This window comes from Netta rufina (assembly GCF_964035555.1).
Source record: "Netta rufina genome assembly, chromosome: 3".
In the NCBI taxonomy this organism is placed as follows: domain Eukaryota; kingdom Metazoa; phylum Chordata; class Aves; order Anseriformes; family Anatidae; genus Netta; species Netta rufina.
In genome coordinates, this window is record NC_140125.1 from 7,800,178 (window position 1) to 7,819,461 (window position 19,284).

The following is a 19,284-nucleotide window of genomic DNA, read 5'->3' on the forward strand; positions in this document are numbered from 1 at the left end:
AAGAGTAGCTAAACTAAATAAAATTCTCATCTACATTTACCTTGCACTTGTAAATGATCCTGTGGCAGAATCTTCTTAATCAGCTGTTCTTCAGGTTATATATGTTGCTGTCCTTCCTTTGCGTTAATCACTGAAGTTCTTTTCTTTTTTGTCTGAAAACAGTCATACCGTATGATCAGAAAATGAATGCACTGAAAATGCAACACTGCAAATTAAACACGTGGATAACAGCTTGTGGCTTCGGTAGTCTGTGTTAACATGTGACAAGCAGAGAATAGTAAACTGAGAAAGAGTTCTCTTGTGAATTCAGTGCCCCCATTATCTCTCCTTCTTTATCCGAAGGGCTGAGGAAATCTTTTTTGTTAGCCAAGACTGCTTGGTGCTTTGGCTTAATTTTCACTGCATAATTTTAAATACAGATTGTGTCTACAGTGCTGCAATTAATGGATAGCCTAAAGACTTATTATTTCAAACTAATTGATATGTAAGAAAGTTTAAATAACATGTGTTAATTTTTTTTTCTTAGGAATAACTCCTGTAACTAACTCAGAATAATCTTATTACTGTTACATTGAGTAGCAGTTGACTTGCTTATCCACTCACCATTACTAAATCTAATGCTTGTCTGTAGTTCTATAGTTCTAAATCCATTTGCGTTAGATGCAGAAAAGATGGTATTTTATAAGTCCTTGTTCTAAAAGATTTTTTTGCAAGTAAATAATAATATTCGTTTCTGAAACTTGCCTACTGTCATTTGGAATGCTCCCCAAATTCAAAATCAGTCTGTTATCCTCAGTAGAATGTGTACTTTACAGATATTTTAAATAGAGCTTTAACCCAAGCAACAAGTGTTTTCAAAGTATACTGTTGCTTCCTCAAATAACTGAATCACTTTCCATGCGAGACATGTATTTTTCTAGTGTTCATTAAATTTATCTTCAACTAGACTGTGATCAGAACTGGCATGACAGAATACATTGTAAAGTTATAAGACCTCTCAAGAACTTCTTAATGCCTTTGGAAGATGTCAAGTACTGCAGTAATAATAAAATACAGATAGAGCATTAAGAAGATAAGTTCTTTTAATGGAAAGTGGTTTGGTTATACTGCCAATTCTCTTTCTTAAATAAGGTTTTGCACAGTACAAAACTTTTACAAGATAGAGGCTACGAACAGTGATACACACAAACGAAATCAGATTAAAAACAAATCAGAGCTCTAAGGAGGTCATGTTATACATGTTGATGGCATCTCAGTGGAAAAAAAAGCAAAGGACTTAGTGATGTTCCATGGGATTCATCTCAGTTCAAGCTTGACTCTCCAGTGAACTAAACTTGGATGAACTATATTAAGTTCAGAAGGAGAGAGGCCAGGGACCAAATCCAGCACACACTGATGTCAATAGAAAAGCTCACTCTTCCTGTAGAAGGCTTGAGAGTGGGAGGAGGCCCTGGTGTGGTCTCTGCACACTGAGACCTGTGGGAAAGGAAGGTACTGAAGGAACCGATTCCTCGTGGTGCTGGTACTTTGTCCGCCTTTCTGGGGGCTGCTCTTTCTCATTGGGCCCGTCATGCTGTTCTTGACTGGCTGTGCCTGAATCTTTCTATACAGGATAGGACACCATAGACAAAAGGTACTTTGTGTCCTTCTCAAACCTGCAGCTTCACACTGTGAACTAAAGTAATTGTTTTCTCTAATTAAGCATGGACTCTCCCTCTTCAGCCCATTCTCCTGAATACAGCAAGCTGTTACCAGTATGGAGGTATCACTGGCCAGTGTTAGTAAGTTGTGGCATTCCTTATTTTCCTGTATCTGCTGGCTACACCTTCTAGGGAATATATTCCTCTTCCTTAGCAAGAGGTCTGACTGCAAAAACAAAGTGTGCTGGTGGCAGTATCATTGACCAATCTGTTCAAGAGGACTTTAAGACGTCCAACTGCACTGCAAGGAGAAAAATATACCATAGAGCAGACTTCATCATGCAAGTGCTCCTCCGTGTTTACAATTTGCATGTTTTCTATCAGCATAGCCCACTGAATATATTCCACCACACTTGGGAACAGCTGACCTGAGGATCTCTGCTGGCTGGTTGGGCTGCAGCACGGTAAGGGTGGTAGTTGTTCACCCGTACTAACTAAAAGAGGGGCAAAACACCTTCAGAGGCTTCCCTTCTTTGTGGAGCTTAGGTGCTTAACAGAAACCCGCATCAGGTTGGGTGCAGAGAGATAAAGATTGGTGGGTCTGGACATGAGAATGGCATCTGACCTTTCCACAGGAATTTGTTGTCTCCACCTGTCTGTTGAAACAGGCCTGGATTTTAAGCAGCAACCTGGCCCTGTTTCCTAAACTCTTTCGTGCTTTGCAGCTTACCTTCAGTTGCTAAGTCAAGATAGTTGAAAATCCTGATGAGCTTTGGATCTCTGTTTGGGAAAGAGTGTGCGCTTTGTGCTATTTAGTGCTGGTGCTTATTTCATTTGACCTGGTTAGTTTTTGCCTGTATTTAAATGGTTGCTGGTACTGTAAATCCAAAACCCATCAAAGTCAGTCACTGTCTTCTTGTAAACATAAATGAACTTTGGCTTTGCCTCTTAACAGGAATGAGGCCAACCTATTCTGTGCAGCACTGGGACAAGCTTTTTGTTGTTTATCTAGCATTATGAGTTACCTTATATGTCAATTTTTGCATTGCAGGATGCTTGCTAAACATCATTGAAATAAAGTTTTCTGCCTGGCTCATTTAAACTTGATGGGTAATTAGAGACTTGCCTGAGTTTGTGATAGTTAGTGTTAATACGACCTTTGAAAAAAATGTTTAAATAAAAAACAACTGAACTGAAACATTAATCCCTTGAACTTAATCATGAGGATAGCTCCATTAACCTCCCTTCGCATAGTACTCCTTAATCCAGTAATAGCAGTACAGACAAGAAGAGGTATTTTTCCTTTTAAGTTCATTGTAGTATCAGAAAGTAAAAGCCTTTGGGCTATTTTTAATGAGGTTGAACCTCTGGGCAGTGCGGCTCTTACATTGAGCTGTAAAGTTTTAAGAGGTACAGTAAAAATTCCATACTAATTTTGCACCCCAAGCCAAAAAAAAAAAAAAAAAGTAAAATAGTGCACTATGCAATATAGCGTGAAACAATGAGAAGTGGTGTGTATATAGGTGAAAAAAAGATGGAAGTAGAGAGAAATGAAGATAGCAGTAGTATATGGACATAGAGCAGCCATTACCAACATCAGACTTTGCATTCTTAGCAGCAATGGTACGACTTAGTTTAATATTAATTATATAATGAATGTAAATCGAGTTCCAACTTTTTGTCATTGTTAAGCTCAGTCTCAACTTCCCTTACACTGCTTTCTTGGAAGCAGAAAGGCCAAAGTACTAAACCATTATTCCTGCAGGATGGAAAGTGAAGGAAAGTAGCTGTGTGTCCACTGTTAAACTTCTGCTAGGCACATAGTAATGCCAAAGTTGAGTGGTTTTGAATATTTTGCCTTCAAGAAGAAAAGCACGTTGATTTTTTCTAATGTTTTTACTAACAACAAAAAAAGAGAGCAAAGAGAGAGCATTACAGTAATTCATTCTGAGATGGCTAAAATCATGGCCAGCAGCTCAAACATATAGATTATCCTGCCAAAACTTTTTTTTTTTGGACAAATAAACTGCGAAAAATGAATAAAAATAAAAAGTCACTTAACCCCACCTGTGAAGCAGAGTAGCAAAGTCAATATAAAACTCAGCTGTGAGGTGAAAATGTGCTTGTGTACTTCTGTTTTATTGCCTTCCCAAAGTGGTCTCCATCCAAGACATGAATCTCTATCTCTCTGTCTCTAGAGGGCTATCTCTCTTGGGTTACTCTTCAAGCACATGAGAAATTTCATGTTTGGTCTTGAAGATGTGGCTTTCATCAAATTACAAGTATTTACATTTATTAATCGCTTGATTGATATCTGCCTCAAGCTCTGGGTAGCAGAATGCATATTTAAATTTCCAATTTTAGCACAATAGCTTAAAAGCTTGAAAGCTTTTAGAGCACCTAAATGATGTGAGGGACTGTATCTTAATTTTCAAAATTAGCTAATTCTAATTTACTCAAAAAATATTTAGCAAGCAGGTTAAGACATACATGTAGATAGCTAGAAAAGAATATTCTTATCATCCAGTCATTCATCCACTTAACCTCTAATTGTCTTCTGGGAAAGATAATATACACTGTCAAACTTCTGAAATGGTAAAGTGTGATACAGGTAATTCTCTTTTTAAAAAGTCCTTCGCATGTCAAATGAAATTTTCCTTTTATTGGTAAGTTTAGGGATATGTGGGTGTTAGAGCAGAACAGGCTACTTCGCTGAAACAAAAGTTGCACACTACTCTCTCAAAGGAAAGTCTTAGCTTGTAATGTTACATTTTTCTTGTCTTTCCACAACCTTATTTGAAGAAAGACAGCGGTCAGAGGTAGGGCTAATGATCAGAAATGATATCTGGATTTATTTGGCAGCATGGCAGTTGCCCCACTGCCTAATTCCAAAGGAAGTGAAGAGCATTGCTGGACTTGAGACATTGCAATAAACAGTAGAAATATTTGTCAGAGTTTGCCTAATGTTACTACCATATGCACAGTTACCTGCATACATCTGTGTGTGTCTGATACCTCTGAGTTAGATCCTAAATAGATTTCTTTCATTAGGTTATGTTAGAGCATCATAATAGGTTGGTTGCTAAATTGGTTCATCGTTTGGGGAGATGCGTGTCTCTGCTAATAGTAAAGAGGAAGCTAAATTCATGTTGCTAGTGAGCGGGAAATATTTTGGAATAGCCTTCATTGTCACAAAGGATTACAGAGCTGCAACTACTTGAAAAGATTTTGGAAGAAACTTCTAAGGCTTTGATCTTTATTCAGAGAGTGCTTGCTTTCTAGTCTAAAAACATTCATTTTAACAGGATATTAACAGAAGGACTGACTGCTCAGAAATTTTCCGAGCACACTTTTCAGCAAGGTTCCATCCTGCAGAGACTTTCTAATATGAAGAGGTATAGCCAGTGCGAGTTATAAGGTTTTATCAGCATGATTATTTTTTGAACTAATGACGGCTTGCTTCTAAAACTCCTTGCAGCTCCCTGACAATAATCAGTGACATGGAAATTATACGGAGCATATACCTGAAGAAGCATGCTATCTTAAGATGCACAGACCTCGGTGTGTGTTCAGAGCTTTTACTACTCTAAACAGGCTTGAGTCCTTGGGCTAAGTAGGAGGGCAGTGCAGACTGTCGCAGCAAAAGGAGGTGCCAGACTTAATCATAGGATGTCTCTCTTCCTTTTCCACTGAGTAGCACGGGGATGCCTCTAGAGAGACAGAGAAATAAATTATTTATTTCCTTTTCATTTCATTGTTGTGTTTGAGAAGCAATCTCTCTGCTCAAAGGGAATTTTCTGCAATACTGATGGGATTGCTAGAGATGTCCTGCCAAGAGTCAGACACAGGCTACGCTATAATTATCTGTTAGAAAGGTGGATATGAGAGATTGAAAAGCGCTTTGTTAAACTGTATTCAGAGTTCAGTTTAGGCAAGGATCCAGAAGATGTGGTGTGGGTTTCACCAGTTTTTTCAGGTCTGTACTTCATCAGCTCCTGAGCCCTTGCACAGGAGGCCTTAAGCACCTGAAGCTTTCTTGTCCTGTCTCTCTCCTCTTTCAAAAATAGCCAGAACCTTGCACTCTGCAGAACAGCACCACTTTTAGGCAAAACACATTATATAAGTGGCCCCATGGATTCCAGGACCCCCAGGAGACACCCTACTCAGCTGCTCTGGTGCTGCACAGCTCTGAGAGCCTCGTGTCCTCTAGTCCACCCGGGATTTGAAGTATTTCTGGACTATATTGTTGCTGTTATAACCTCCAGATGTCATTTAAAAGGAGTTTCCAAGGGACTGTTATGGCCTCTTGAGCAGAGAGTTGCAATACTGCTACTCTTTCAAGGCTTGTGCTATTGGACAGTCAGCTGCCTGTTTATGGGGTGCAACATGGAAATGAAAAAACCATCATCAGTAGAAGGTAATGGAAGCACTGATGTTTTTCTTGCTTGTTTGTTTTGAAGACAGTACCCAAAATATGGACAGCATTTTTTATGAAAAGACCAATTAAGAAGCTCCATTTGAGCTATGTCACTAAAGTTATTTATCCTGGATCCATCCCAGTAAACTAAGGGCAGTATCTGTTGATAGATGAGACTTCAGTGGAATTTCTCTGAATTTATTGCGTTGAAACAGCGCAGATTCTCTTCTGCTTACACTGAAGTTAACTTTCTCTGGTGATAATGAAAAAGAGCAGAATCTAGCCTGTAAATATTATACATATTCATGAAGAAGGGATTTTTTTCCATTCGTACCAGCTCAAATTATCTTTATTGATATGCATCAACAGATGCATAGGTCACATATTTATACAGTCAAAAAAAAACCAAAAAACACCACTTGACAGCTTAAGAAAGCATTTTATCCACAAAAAGAAACAATTACACCAAATACTCATCAAAAAGAAGAATGATTCCAAATATACAGCTTACAAGGCACAGAGGAGGACTTTGCATGAGAATAAATTGCTGCCCTGCTGAAGAAATAGGAAACAAAGTTACTGTGAATAAAATCCTCCTACAGAATTCAGTACAAGCTCTCTCTTTAAAGAAAATGCAAGAGATCTGAGATTACTAACAATAATATAACTGCCAGTAGGAAAAAGTCACCATTTTAGGCTTTTGCTGCAAGGAACTTCTCTAACTCAAAAGTTTTCATCAGCAGTACACTGCAGGCATATGTATATATAGTACATACATAATCTGGGCACCGATAGACTCATCGCTCAAACATTTACTTTTTAATTAGCTGTTGGAATAGATGTTGCTTTAGTATACAGAAAGAAGATAGGAGTTTCTTTATGAGAGTGTTAAAACCTAGGAGCCTAGGTCCCAGGTTTCTTCGCAGTCCCATTGGTTTAATTGAAGTTGCAGTTAATAAAGGTGGAGACGCAGATTGATGAAGGCCCTAAGGTTACAGTCTAATGCCTTGAGACAGCAGATATTAAAGGACTCATTTGTATGGGGACTTGTACATTGGGGAAAGCGCAGCAAATCACCTTTGCTTTAATAAGAAGAGACACGAAGCTGAAACATGGAAGATAGCAGTCGGGATGTCAAACAGGGAGCGTATGAAGAAGGGAAGATAGTACAATATACAGTTTCTAGATTCCTTGGCTTATAAAGGGCTTCAGGTGCTATATTGATTTTTTCAAGCATCTGTTGGGGCAATTTGTAAAGTAGAGTATCTGGACGGTGAAACCTGCTGACATGGGAAACCAGGGGTGGGTCAGTTGAAAATACAGCTACCCCTGAGCAACGGCCCCTGATTTCAGTCCGAAGTAGCACTAAGATCATGCAGGATAAAATTAGCGTGGTGTCTTAGACCTTGTATGAAGGATTAGGGGAGTTTTATGTGAAAGAAAAAGGGTTTGAGGTGGGGCTAACAGACAGAAAGTCATGAAGTTGGTGTCTCTTGTATCTGTCGTGGTCTGAAAGGTAACCATTATTTGTAGAGGCAGTGGTAGGAGTGCAGCAAAACTGAGATGTCCTTGTCTGAGGACAGGAATCATTAATGGGAGCTTTCCACTCAGTGTAAAGACCACAACAGCTGTCATTTACCTAGTGCAATGCGTGTGTCCGTGCTGTCTCTGTTACTGAGTGCCTTTAGGTTTTCTTTAAAGATACCATGCACCAGCATCTTTTGAGATAAGGCCTCAGCTACCTAACAGCTTTCTTTTAATTTAGCTATATCATCCTTGATTTAAGCCCAAATGTTAACGCAGTGGTATGTTCCTTTATGCACTTGCTTACGGTTGCTGGGAGAAAGAGAAAATACTTTTCTTCAAGTCTCCGTTGCTCTCTAATGAGCTCTGCACATGTAGCAATGTTAACTCTGCATTCCCAGCTCTGGCTTCCCAAGAAACTGCATTTTCCAACTGCTTTCTTTGGGCCATTCTTCTACATGGCAGATATACGTATATCACTTTGGGGAAATGCCTGTAGAGGAGTCCTGGGTCTCCCCAGACCCATCAGCCTCACCTCGAGTCACCATTTTCCACAGGCCCCATGGCACGCTGAGCCCCACGGAGAGACTGAGGCCGCAAGAGGCACCAGGACAAGTAAGCAGTGGTTACTCCTTTGTCCTTCCAGCAGAAATCTGCTTAGTGGAAGGAGTAACATGGTTCTTAATAAGAAACTCCTCCTGTTTCCAATTAAACAAAAATTGCTGCCTATAAATCACTTGATCCCTGAGCTCTGTTCCTCAATTTCACTCTCCCTGTTATTGAGCCTCCATCTGCTTTTAACAATTCTTGCTACTCATATGTCTTTTAATGCTGTATCCCTCCAGAATGGCTTTCTAATTAAGTAAGCTCGGAAAATGAAAAGCTGCAGAACAGCAGCTTGCTTGCTCTCTGTACCCTTAATCCAGGAGTCCTGTATGCGCTATTTTGGAAGCTAAATTGAGGTCACTGACATTATGCATATTTGTTGTCTGATGCAGTCTTAAAAGCCCCAAATCCTCTATTCAAAATTATCTTTAGGCATATGGGTCAAACATTTGCAGGAAGAAAAACAATATTTGGAGCTTTAGCAGATTTAGAAAAATGGGGGAGGAGTGAGAAAGGGCCTGCAATCTCAGACCAGTATTTCTGTTGCAGTATGCTTTCACTGACCAGTGAAGACATCAGTGTCACCGGTGTTAACAAAATAAATAGTTAGTTCCAATGATATGTGAAACGGAAAATGGGAGCTTTGCTAAACAGAAATATCCTGTAGAGGTTGCAGTCACCCTTTTGTAACGAATCATGTAGAGACTGGTTATTAATTCTTGTCAGAATGTATCCTGATGAAATTGAATAGAAGAAATTAATGCAGTTGAGCTTACTATTAAAAAAAAAAAAAAAAAGAAAGAAAGAAAAAAAAAAAAAGAAAAAGAACAAGTAGCATTTCTGTGCCACTAAATCTTATACTGCATGTTGGTGGTGCCACAGAAATTAAATTATGGATACAAATCAGTATCAATATCAAAGTGCAACTGGTAAACAAATATAGTAACCATGTACCAAAAAAGTCATTTGTTCTGACATTTTGATACCCTCAACCTCAAGGGGAAATAATGCAAATTACAATTTTTTCATGTTTGGATTCAGAATTCAAAAATTTTAAAATATTTTCAAAAGCTTGAGAATAAAGGGTTTCCTTTGGGAAAGTCAGACATTGTTGGAGATACTGAACTGTCTAGTCCTCAGCGCGCATTTTACCTTAATTGTTAAGTCAGGTAATGTCGATTATTTTTCATTCATAATTCCTTCATCACTCACAGCTAGAAAGAGCATGAACAGGGTAAGAAAATATTTATGAATAATGCAAAATAAGATAGATTAAAAAGAAAGGCTAAAAGGAGCACAAAACTCAGAAGATTGGCCTTACAGAAAAATTGCAAGCAGTATGGAAAATCTGAGACTAAGAAAAGTTTATTTTGAGTCATACTAAATATTTTTCATTGGAAGAACTTCATCAAAACAAATATGGCCTTCATGAATGTTTTTGATTCAACAAAATTACATTTGGTGGATTATTTTTTTTCCACCAAAATGTTTAACCAGTTGTATTTTAGATATAACTTTCTCAAAACATTTTTAAGATTAGTTCTTTAGATGCTTTTCAAGTAGTGACCTTCCCATTATTTTGAGTTGAAAATATATTTTTTAAAAATGTGTCATCGGGATGAATCTCAGTCCTTGTGTGCTAGTGGGTTGGTTTTACGTTAGAAAACTGCCTCAGGGATGGGATCTTACATCAGGGGAATGATACTATGTGGTCACTCTGCTGCGCAGACCAAGCGTGCAATCTACCAAGCTGTACAGGGAAGGAAGAGAAGGAAAAATAGTCTGGAAATCACTGTGTTTACTAACTTCTGAAATGCTCCTTTTGAGGTGCAGTGGGAAGGAGCAGCAATGCTCATGTTAACAACTTCAAAGTATTCAAACTTCCTGCTGTGACAGGAGGCTGAGAGGTTGGACACAATTTCCCTTAGGCTGCCAAGGTAGAGGTCGGAGGTCAGATGGAAGTGGTGCTGCCTGTCAGCCAGCTGTGTGTCGGTCTGTTGTCTTCAAGCCATCGAGGCTGGCTGTGGGGAGGATGTAACAGACTTTCACATGACCCTGGCAACTGCATCAGCCCACAGATGCGTTCCCAAATTTGTTGTGTGTTTGATTCTTGTATAGATGCTCCAATTACAAGAGGATTGGGAACTCTTTGGGTCTCCATGACCACACACATGCTCACTGGAGACAGCTGGGGTCAAATTTTAGTCCACTGGTTTTATTTACTGCACAAAGTAAGGTCTTTGCTCCTGACAGCCGCAATCCTAGATCCAGTTGCCCAAAACCAGAAATATTTGTGCTTGTGCAGATAACTGCTTCCCTTGGGTTTAGCTACTGCAAAGGTTTTCTTAACTTTCCTCCACACCTGAAACTTCTTGGTAGCTTGTTATTAGATTCTTATACCTAATTATTCCAGCTTGATTGCTTTTCCACAGATATCTTAAAAAAAATTTTGAAATGGAAAAAAAAAAAAAAAAGATTCATAAGCAGGGATAAGGGATGAGATCTATTTCAGGTAGTGAGAAAAGAGGAGCTCGGTATTCTAAGCTTAAAATTAATGGCAAGATAGTATCAAGTACCCTAAATGTGGAGTAATTAAAGATTAAGGGGTTCAATATATTTATTTTCTAATTTTCCAAGTTCTTTTAACCAAAACACTCCGTGTGAACTTCAGCACTCCTGGTGACTTGTGTTGGCAGCATGTTGCATTTTTCATGTTATCATTTTATTTTTGTTCTTGGTAGAAACAGAAGTTCATTAGATCACGTTGCAAGTATTCAGAAGTGTAGAGGGGATTGATTGGGATACTCTGAAACCACAATTTCTGCTTCTGTAATTCTTTATTGATCAAAGTTACTGTTTTTAATCCTATGGTCACTATTTTAATGCTGTTATTTTGGTATGCTTCATAATAATAGCTAGGTATAAGTGCTATAAAGAGCTTTCATAATACCATCTGTTTCCTTCCCTGAGTGCATTTTCCTTGCTTTAAGCGGAATGGCCATGTTCACTTTCACCTCCCACATTCCAAGGAAGTGTTGCCGAGGCCTTTCTCTGACTGATGACCCTTTTTGGAAAGCAGTTGTAGCCAAGGATGCCAAAGAGCCCTTTGAAATGAAAGGGAATGCGAGCCGATCAGCTGGGCAGCTGGCTGGCTGCCAGGAGCTCTGCTCACTGAAGCACAGGCTTAGTCATGTAAAGCCCCACGCATTTGCCGTCCATGTGGCTAGCTGCTGCCTTGGTTGGAGCTGAGGTTCAAAGGCTGCAGATTTTGTTACTCTGAGGCACAGAGGCCGCAGGAGCCCAGGCCCATTGGCCACCCGTGCTATCCAATGCTTGGCTGAAGTCAAAAGGGACCCTCTGGTCCAGGCTGCCTGAGGGAACCCTTGTGAGATACAGGTAACAGAGGAAGGATGGTCATAATCAAAGCCTCAGCACACCTACTGTGATCTGGAGCAGTGGTGCATATAATCACAAACTATACAAGTTCTGGGAAGGACAACTTGGTGTCCCTTTGTCCACGGACAGTTTCAGGCCTGTCATGATGGGTGCACAGTTTGATAAGCAGTCATATAGACTGGAGAAGAGCCCCTTTCTAGCCAGATGCAGCTGAGGGTGGCACATCATGAGCTTTATCCCTGCCTAAGTTTAATCTCTCTGCTTTCATCTGTAATTTGAAGGTAACAAAACTGATACATAACCATTTTGTAAAGTTGGTGTAAGCATCATCTGATTGTTTTTTCTTTTTTTAACTAGCACCATTTGGTAAGAAAAAAAGGGTAGGTAGATAGAAATGTACATGCAAGAGTTAAAGCTTATGGCCTCAGCCTTCAAGAGTGTATCCATCTCGTATCCCCAAGGACTCCACTGCAAGCATGTAATGACAGCTCCAAATTTTAAAGTATTAGGTAATTGCCTGTAAATGAAATACATGGGAATGAGATTTACCTGAACAAGAAATAATGTTTCCAACCTCCGCAAGATTGATCACAGGTTACATTGATCAGTACAGGCTTTTTTTGTTGGGGTTTAAAGAGAGGCCAGAGGATCAGTAAGAGGGCAAGTAGTGAGCTAACACAAGGAAGAAGGTTGTTTTGCGTTAATGGAATAGTGCTCTAGATAACGATCTGCCCATCTAATCATTAGTCTCATTTTCCCCTCCTTGTCAGGCACTAAAATCCTAAAAGCAGCTGTACGTCACCTTGCTTAGTAGCTACAGAGCAGAGAAATGCAGATAGGTGGACTTGCACTGGGAAGCAACCCAAGTAGACAGCAAACTGACCAGTAAGAGCACACTGGACCAGAGGCTGGTGGGGTGCTGGTTGTACAGAGAGCTTTTTATACACACACCCACACGCCCACCTGCCCTTTGCCACCTATTCAGTTTGTGCGTTATCGGTCCAAGAGTCTTCAGTGCGCAGCAGGACAGGATTACAGGGACGCTTTAAGCAGCTGGGTGGCCAGCAGCAAAAGGCTACGTGTACTTCTAGGCAACACCAGCCCATTTCAGCTGGTGTTTCATAATGGTACCTGACGTGGCACTTTGTCACAGAGTCAGAAAGGTGAATAAAAGATGTACATGACTACTGCTGCTAATGGGAGGACAACCTCCCATTCGTGCATGAACCATCATCTCCCTGTAGGGCCACAAAATATCATTATTGTTGTCTGATAAAAGGACGCTGAGACTTAAAAAACAGTGCAAGCAACTTGTTTCTTTAACCCTGACCCACAGCTGTTTGCCAGTGTTGTTAGGGGCTGGTGGTTTGAGGCGAAACACACGTCTAAAGCATTGTGAGTCTGCTGCAGGTTTGCAACCTCCAGGCTTACTGAAAAAGACCTCAGTGAGCTGTTGGGTCTGGCAGTGGGTTGGCTGTGGTGTGCCCAGCCTCACCCGTTCTGCTCTTGTTTGCAGCTGAGTCCTGTGTGATAGCTTGGGAGTCAAGGAATGGGCTCTGAGGTGCTTATTTGAAGCTGAGCAGAGGGAAAGACTGATGATGCCTTTGGAATAAAAAAAAAAAAAAAAACAACACTAATTTTTACACACGGTTACAGTTTTAATCAACCCTCCTTGTCTACTGTCTGTTCCTTCTCAACTAACTTCAACCTTTTCATGATTAGATATCTATATAGACTGTCTCTGGAGACACTGAAGAGAGAGAGGTGGCTCCAGATTCATGTCATTTCTATTAAACACTCGACTTAACGGGGATTATCCACTGGAGGCACTTAGGAGGTGAATATTAGGCTCAACTGCTTTATAACAACATGCTTATGGTTGCACTGGGCTCAGAAAAGGTTCTGTTTCTGAGGGATTTCAATTATTTCTATTGCTCTTGAACCTAATTAAGCAAATCAAGGTTCTGAAGGAAGTTAAGAGACAGGAGATTTTCTCTGACTTTTGATTTTACATGCCTCTTTCTATATCAGAAGTGCCCCAAATGTACAAGCTCAGTTCCTCCATATACAACGAGGGGGTGGAGCAGCCCTTCATCCCCACCTCTGGCTCAGATGTTCCTGTGCAAAGAATTTAATGTCCTTACATAAAGCCTCATCTTCCAGTGCTCTAGAGCCTTTCCCTTCACTCTTAGATTAAAAAAAAAAAAAAAAAAAATGTGCAGGGCTGCCTGTCCCTACAGGAGCTTCCTCTAGGTGATGCCTGGAGGGGGAGGGAGTGCTTGGACACTGTTCCCATGGGTTGTGCTAGGCAATGAGGGACGATCAGCACGGTTTGTTTGTGTGCTTTTTTTTTTTTTTTTTTCCTGCAAACCATGCTGTAAGCATGGTTTCTCTCTCTCTAACACATTACTGTTGGAAGAGTTATCACAACAGAGACAAAAGGAATATCCCTTCAAAATATCCAGACGTAAAGCCAAAAAAACAAGAGTTCAAAAGAAGAGTACCACGTGAAAGAAGGGTGCTATGGTAGTGATTGAGTAACTTTTGATACAAATGTGTATTTTAGCAGCATGGTGTATTTAATGCAACCAGACTTGTTGGTGTTCATCACAGTGTGACGCCAAGGTGGGAAATGGAGGCTGGAACAGCAGGAAGATTGCCAGAAACAAGGCAGGGAATGAGCTTTAGAAGAAGAAAACAAAAGGAAAAGGCTAAATCTTAGATACTGAGGAAAAAAAGCTGCAAAATTTATCTAATGCAGATCTAGACCAGGTGAGCTAAGGACATTGATTTGCACATCAGGAGAAAGGAGAAGAGGCCTCACAAAAAAAAAAAAAGTCAGAGATGCAGGATGAAAACCAGGACAGAAGCACAGGGAATGGGATTGGAAGGGCTCAGAGGGAGGTGTTGTGGTAAAGTCACATGCTGTGGGCAGGAGATGGATGGTAAGAGTAGCGTAGGTCCTAATGTTTGAGTAAAAATGTGTATTACCTGCTGAGATCCATCGCGGTGGGGTGAATACTTGAAACTAGATTGACTAGACTTAAGCATAGAGCTGAAGAATCAGAATTCCTAGCATCTTTATACATTCCTGAAAAAAATACAGCTCAAAATACAGTTGTCTAAGAAACTATTGCAAAACTGCTGCAGCTACAGTTAGCAGAATCTGACTCCCTCTTTTTAAGGTGGGTGGATGGGTGGATGGATGGACGGACAGCACGCTAGCAGGATTTGGCTTTGAAACTCACCCCTTTTGCTTCCTGCCATGTTCAGATTGGTCATGAAGAAAAAATTGGCTTTGTCTTCAGTTGAAACTTCCATTCGCATTAACGCTTTTTAAAGAATGGATCATGCAGATCCTTATATGGGCACTAAAAACAAAGGCTAATCGAGTAAATACTGGGAAAGGGCCCACAGCTTCCTGAAGACTGATAGCCAGATTTCTTTCTGCATGCTTTTTGCATCCTGTTGATGATATGACACTTTTTCCCTAGTAATGTCCAAGACACATACTGCATTAATCAGATAATGTAACTTTCCATGATCTAGCCCTAAAAAATGTAATTTAACTTTTTTCCCTCCCTCTCGGACTCTCTTTGACAACTGAGTTTTTCCTAATGGTTTCTCCAACCCAAGAAATTTGGCACAAGTTATTATATTGTTCTCTGAGCAATGTTTGTGGTGTGATTAATGTGTGATTTGCTACCTGAAGCTTAATTAAGGCCATGATCTTTCAAAGGCTTATCCATGATCCTTACTATACCTCAATAAGGAGTTGTGAAAGCCGGTGGGACTGTGGGCACCAATACAGTTAAACCATGAGTATTTTAAGGATTTGGGTAGCCAAGCATGATACCCAAAACCAGTCTTATGCACAAAGGGCTGCACTTTCCTTCAGCTTTGCAATGACTGCATGGTTATTAATGGGCATATTATAATTGTGGTGCTAATATGGAAAAGAAATTAATATATTTTTGAATCATGCAGAAATGAGTTATTAATTTCCCTCCCCGCCCCTCATGTGGTACTTTCCCCAACCGTATCTAAGGTAAGTCACATCAGATACAACTGAAGACAGCTTGTTTGTTTTGTTGCAGTTGCAGGTGGAACTTGATCAGGAATATCAAGACAAATTCAAAAGACTGCCTTTGGAAATTCTGGAGTTTGTACAGGAAGCCATGAAAGGGAAAATCAGTGAAGATGGAGACCACAGTTCTGCCCCCTCTTCCCTGGCATCTGACAGTGGAAAATCAAATCATAAACCTCTGCAAAGTGAAGAGGAATTGGAGGAAGATAATTCAGAAAAAGTGTTTGATACTACTTTTTAACTGCCCAAGCAACAATCAGTGCACCAGGGCGCACCACTCCCCAGCTGCCTGGCTCTGCTTTCCCAAAGTGAGCTGCGACTGAAGTGCTTCGGAAGGCAGGAGGAATCTGCATTCAAGTGCACATTTCCCAAAAGGAACGTTTTATAAAGTATTGTGCAAAGGTCTTCATTCTCATTCTTCATCTTATTATTATGCTAAAGCTTAGTGCAGTTGTAATGGAAAAATTAATATGTTAATCATCCTCTCTCTCTCTCTCTCTCTCTTTTTTTTTTTTTTTGGCCAATATTCAATGGGTAATTTTCTGGCCATGTTCACTGTTGAGAATGTTTAATGAAGACCAGTGTATTGAACAGAGACAAATGTGTGCAGATTTCCTTTTGAAGTGCCAGTGCAAAGTGCTCCAAACTAATACAGATCCTAGAGAATGTTATAACAGTACTTAATTGTATTTGTTTCCTACTTTATAACTGCACCTTGACAGCTGTACCATCATTTTACATTTGCACTGAAACATTTAATCCTTTTTAGCTTTGCAAGCACTGGTGGCTTGCTGTCTTGATATTATGTTTATCATGTGGAAAGAAATATATTTGCTGCTGAAAATTCTTGGAACTGTGGAGACGAGAGAGAAACAAAGAGAAGAAATTTGCCTGGAGATTGTCAGTGTCTGTGTATGTCTGTGTTTGTTACACTGTGTGGGTGCATATATGTTTGTATATATATATATATATGTGCACACACATCTGTCTATATACACACATGGCATGTTTCTGTTTGAAGTCAGCATGGTCTGTTGGCCAAATGAAAAGTTTCAGGGATACGTGAATAGAGAGTCTTTATGAAAGCTAACATCTGGGTTATACTGATATAAAATAGTCATTGAATCATGAAATTCTTTTTGTGGTGTTAGTGTTGTAAATCAAAGTAGATTTAGAATATAAATTTGATATATATTTTGCAGACACAAAAGTATTGATTTTAAGTATCATATTTTAAGCTTACTGAATTTGATAGGATTATAAAATGTTTAGGACTACAGTATTTGAAATTTAACAGAATCTTCCATTATTTTTAAGACTGAGGTTCAGTTTTACTAAGGTCTGAAATTTAAAAGCAAAATATAAAAACCTGATCACTGTTATTTAAAAATGTATATTAATCCGTTTAACTGACTTCTTAATATAAGAACAATCAAAGTTAATGTACTGTATGATATGCATGAGAGAAGTAACAGCACATTTTCAGAAATTTATATCAAACAACAGAGAGACTTCAGGAAAGTCAGGATATTTGGAAAGGTAAAGAAATGCTATTCTCTGGCATCTGATATTAACAGAAGTAGGAATTATGAAACATTACAGATGGATTCTTATTTGTCCCCAAGCCACTGCGTGATGCTAAAGACTTTTCCCTCAGCCATGTAGCGAAAAGGTGTATTACGGCAAAAAACAGATTTGCATGGAGCGGCTTGATCCTGCAAATTCCCATCGACAACCTAACACTGCGTACCACTGGGTTCAGTGGAACTATTTGGGGTAATAATGTTCACACACATTTGTAAGATTGGGGCCTTACTTTGTATTCAAAAGCAAACAGAGAAAGAAGTAAATTAGGTAGAAAGGCATTTAAATACATTATAACAGTTAAGTTACTTTACCTCCTTTCCCTCAGGATTTTAGTACTTTAAAGTAACTTATTTTATTTAAATTTAAGCAATAAAATACAAATCAAGCTTAAAATTTCAGTTAAGTAAGTGTGTATATATATAAGTTCAAATCATAGACGACGAACAGTATTTTGATGTTTCTTTTTAAATTTAGAGCAGAAATAAAATTGCACATTGTTTGAAAATCATATTTTGGATTAAAACTATTCTGACTGATGATGATGAAATTAATGAGCATAAAATTCAAAAATCTCATTTCCATCTTAATACTAGAGAAGGTGAATCCTCTGTAAATCTTTATTTTGCACTTTGAAATCAAGCTTAATCATTCATGGAAAATGAAGAGTCAAGATGTAATGCTGCATTTTATAAAGTAAAAATGACATACTGTCTACATAATTAAAAGAATAAACTGATAGCAGTCTTCACAATAAAACTGAAGACTATTGCATTATAGAATTCATTGTACAGTGCAGGCTTTTAGGTAAAATCTTAGCTCCTTTGAATTTCAGTGCTACATTCCCATGGACTTCAGCGGAGCCAGGACTTCACCACAGTCTTCAAAGAAAGTTGGGGAAATACCAATTAACCTTTTATTTATATTTAAAAAAAGAAAAAAAAAAAGAAGAAAAAAAAAGAAAAAAAAACTTCTGGTTGGATTAAGTATACTATCAGCTGTAGTCATTTTACAGTACGTTTGTATTTGACCATTTACTGTACTCACATTTTTTTATATCTGTACAGTGCCACTTTCTGCAGGTGTAAGGTAGTGTGTAATACTGTACATCTTGCATTGTTCAAACTATTTCAGTGAAACAGATATCATTTAATATTGATATTACTTGAACTAGAGTAAGATAATGAAAAAGGGTCTTTATGATGTGCAAGTCTTGTGCCTTTTATGTATTTGCCTTGTTCCGTGTTGAATGTGTGGAAATGCTGTATCGTGGACTTTATGCTGTATAGAATAGAGCTGTCTATATTAAACTAGGTCGTGCACTTCAGATATCTTTACACTACTGAAAATAGCTTGTTTTTGGCAGTTTAAACAGAATTTTAAAAATTCTAATGAAGGCCAGACATTTTAGATTTAACATGTTCATAATTATGTTAATTAATGCTCATGTATTAGCTAAACATTCACTGAAAGATAACTAAAGGGACATCATTGCTTGCCTTTCTTTGAAATCAGTGTTGCTCTTGTACATTGTATTAATAGTGTCCGTGATTGATTAGTCCTTGATGATTTGCTTTCAAAGTAGGATGAAATATTTCAGTTAACTTGTACATATTTTTTTGGTTCTTCAATCTATGATTGTTTCAGAGGCATAATTCACATTTTTGTAAAAATTCTATGCAATTTTGTGGCATGATGTTTCTTCCACTTGTAATTTTATGTGCTTACATTACAGATCCAAAGGACAAATAAAAATTTCTTAACACAAAGTGGTTGTTCTCTCTGTTCATTGACTATATAGTGGCAGTTGACTCAGGAGATCTTCCTGACCTCAGTGGCCTTACACCGAGCCCTCTGATCTCAAAAAGGGCAGTGGCACAAGAAGCCAATGAGTTTTCCCTGCAGGCTCTTGTGTTTGTTACAATAAGAACAAGAAATTGTACATGTGAGGACATCCTCTGCTCCTGCCAGGGAAAATATGTATTTGCTGCTGTTCTGAAAAAAAAATGGAAAACAGAAAAAGTGCATGG

The 19,284-nt window shown here is 38.9% G+C and overlaps 1 protein-coding gene across 5 annotated transcripts in view; it reads left to right on the forward strand.

Annotated features, from left to right (window-relative positions):
• Positions 1-19,023, forward strand: part of PLCB1 (phospholipase C beta 1) — a 374,969-nt gene extending 355,946 nt beyond the window's left edge. For 2 of the 5 annotated variants that reach the window (XM_084284914.1, XM_084284918.1), the window contains one exon: positions 15,681-19,023. In XM_084284914.1, the coding sequence (XP_084141040.1) occupies positions 15,681-15,911 (231 nt within the window). In that variant the 3' untranslated portion in view covers positions 15,912-19,023. The remainder of the gene's footprint in view (positions 1-15,680) is intronic. The other 3 variants (XR_014618326.1, XM_084284915.1, XM_084284916.1) reach the window with 3 other exon arrangements.
• The last annotated feature ends 261 nt before the right edge of the window (positions 19,024-19,284 follow it).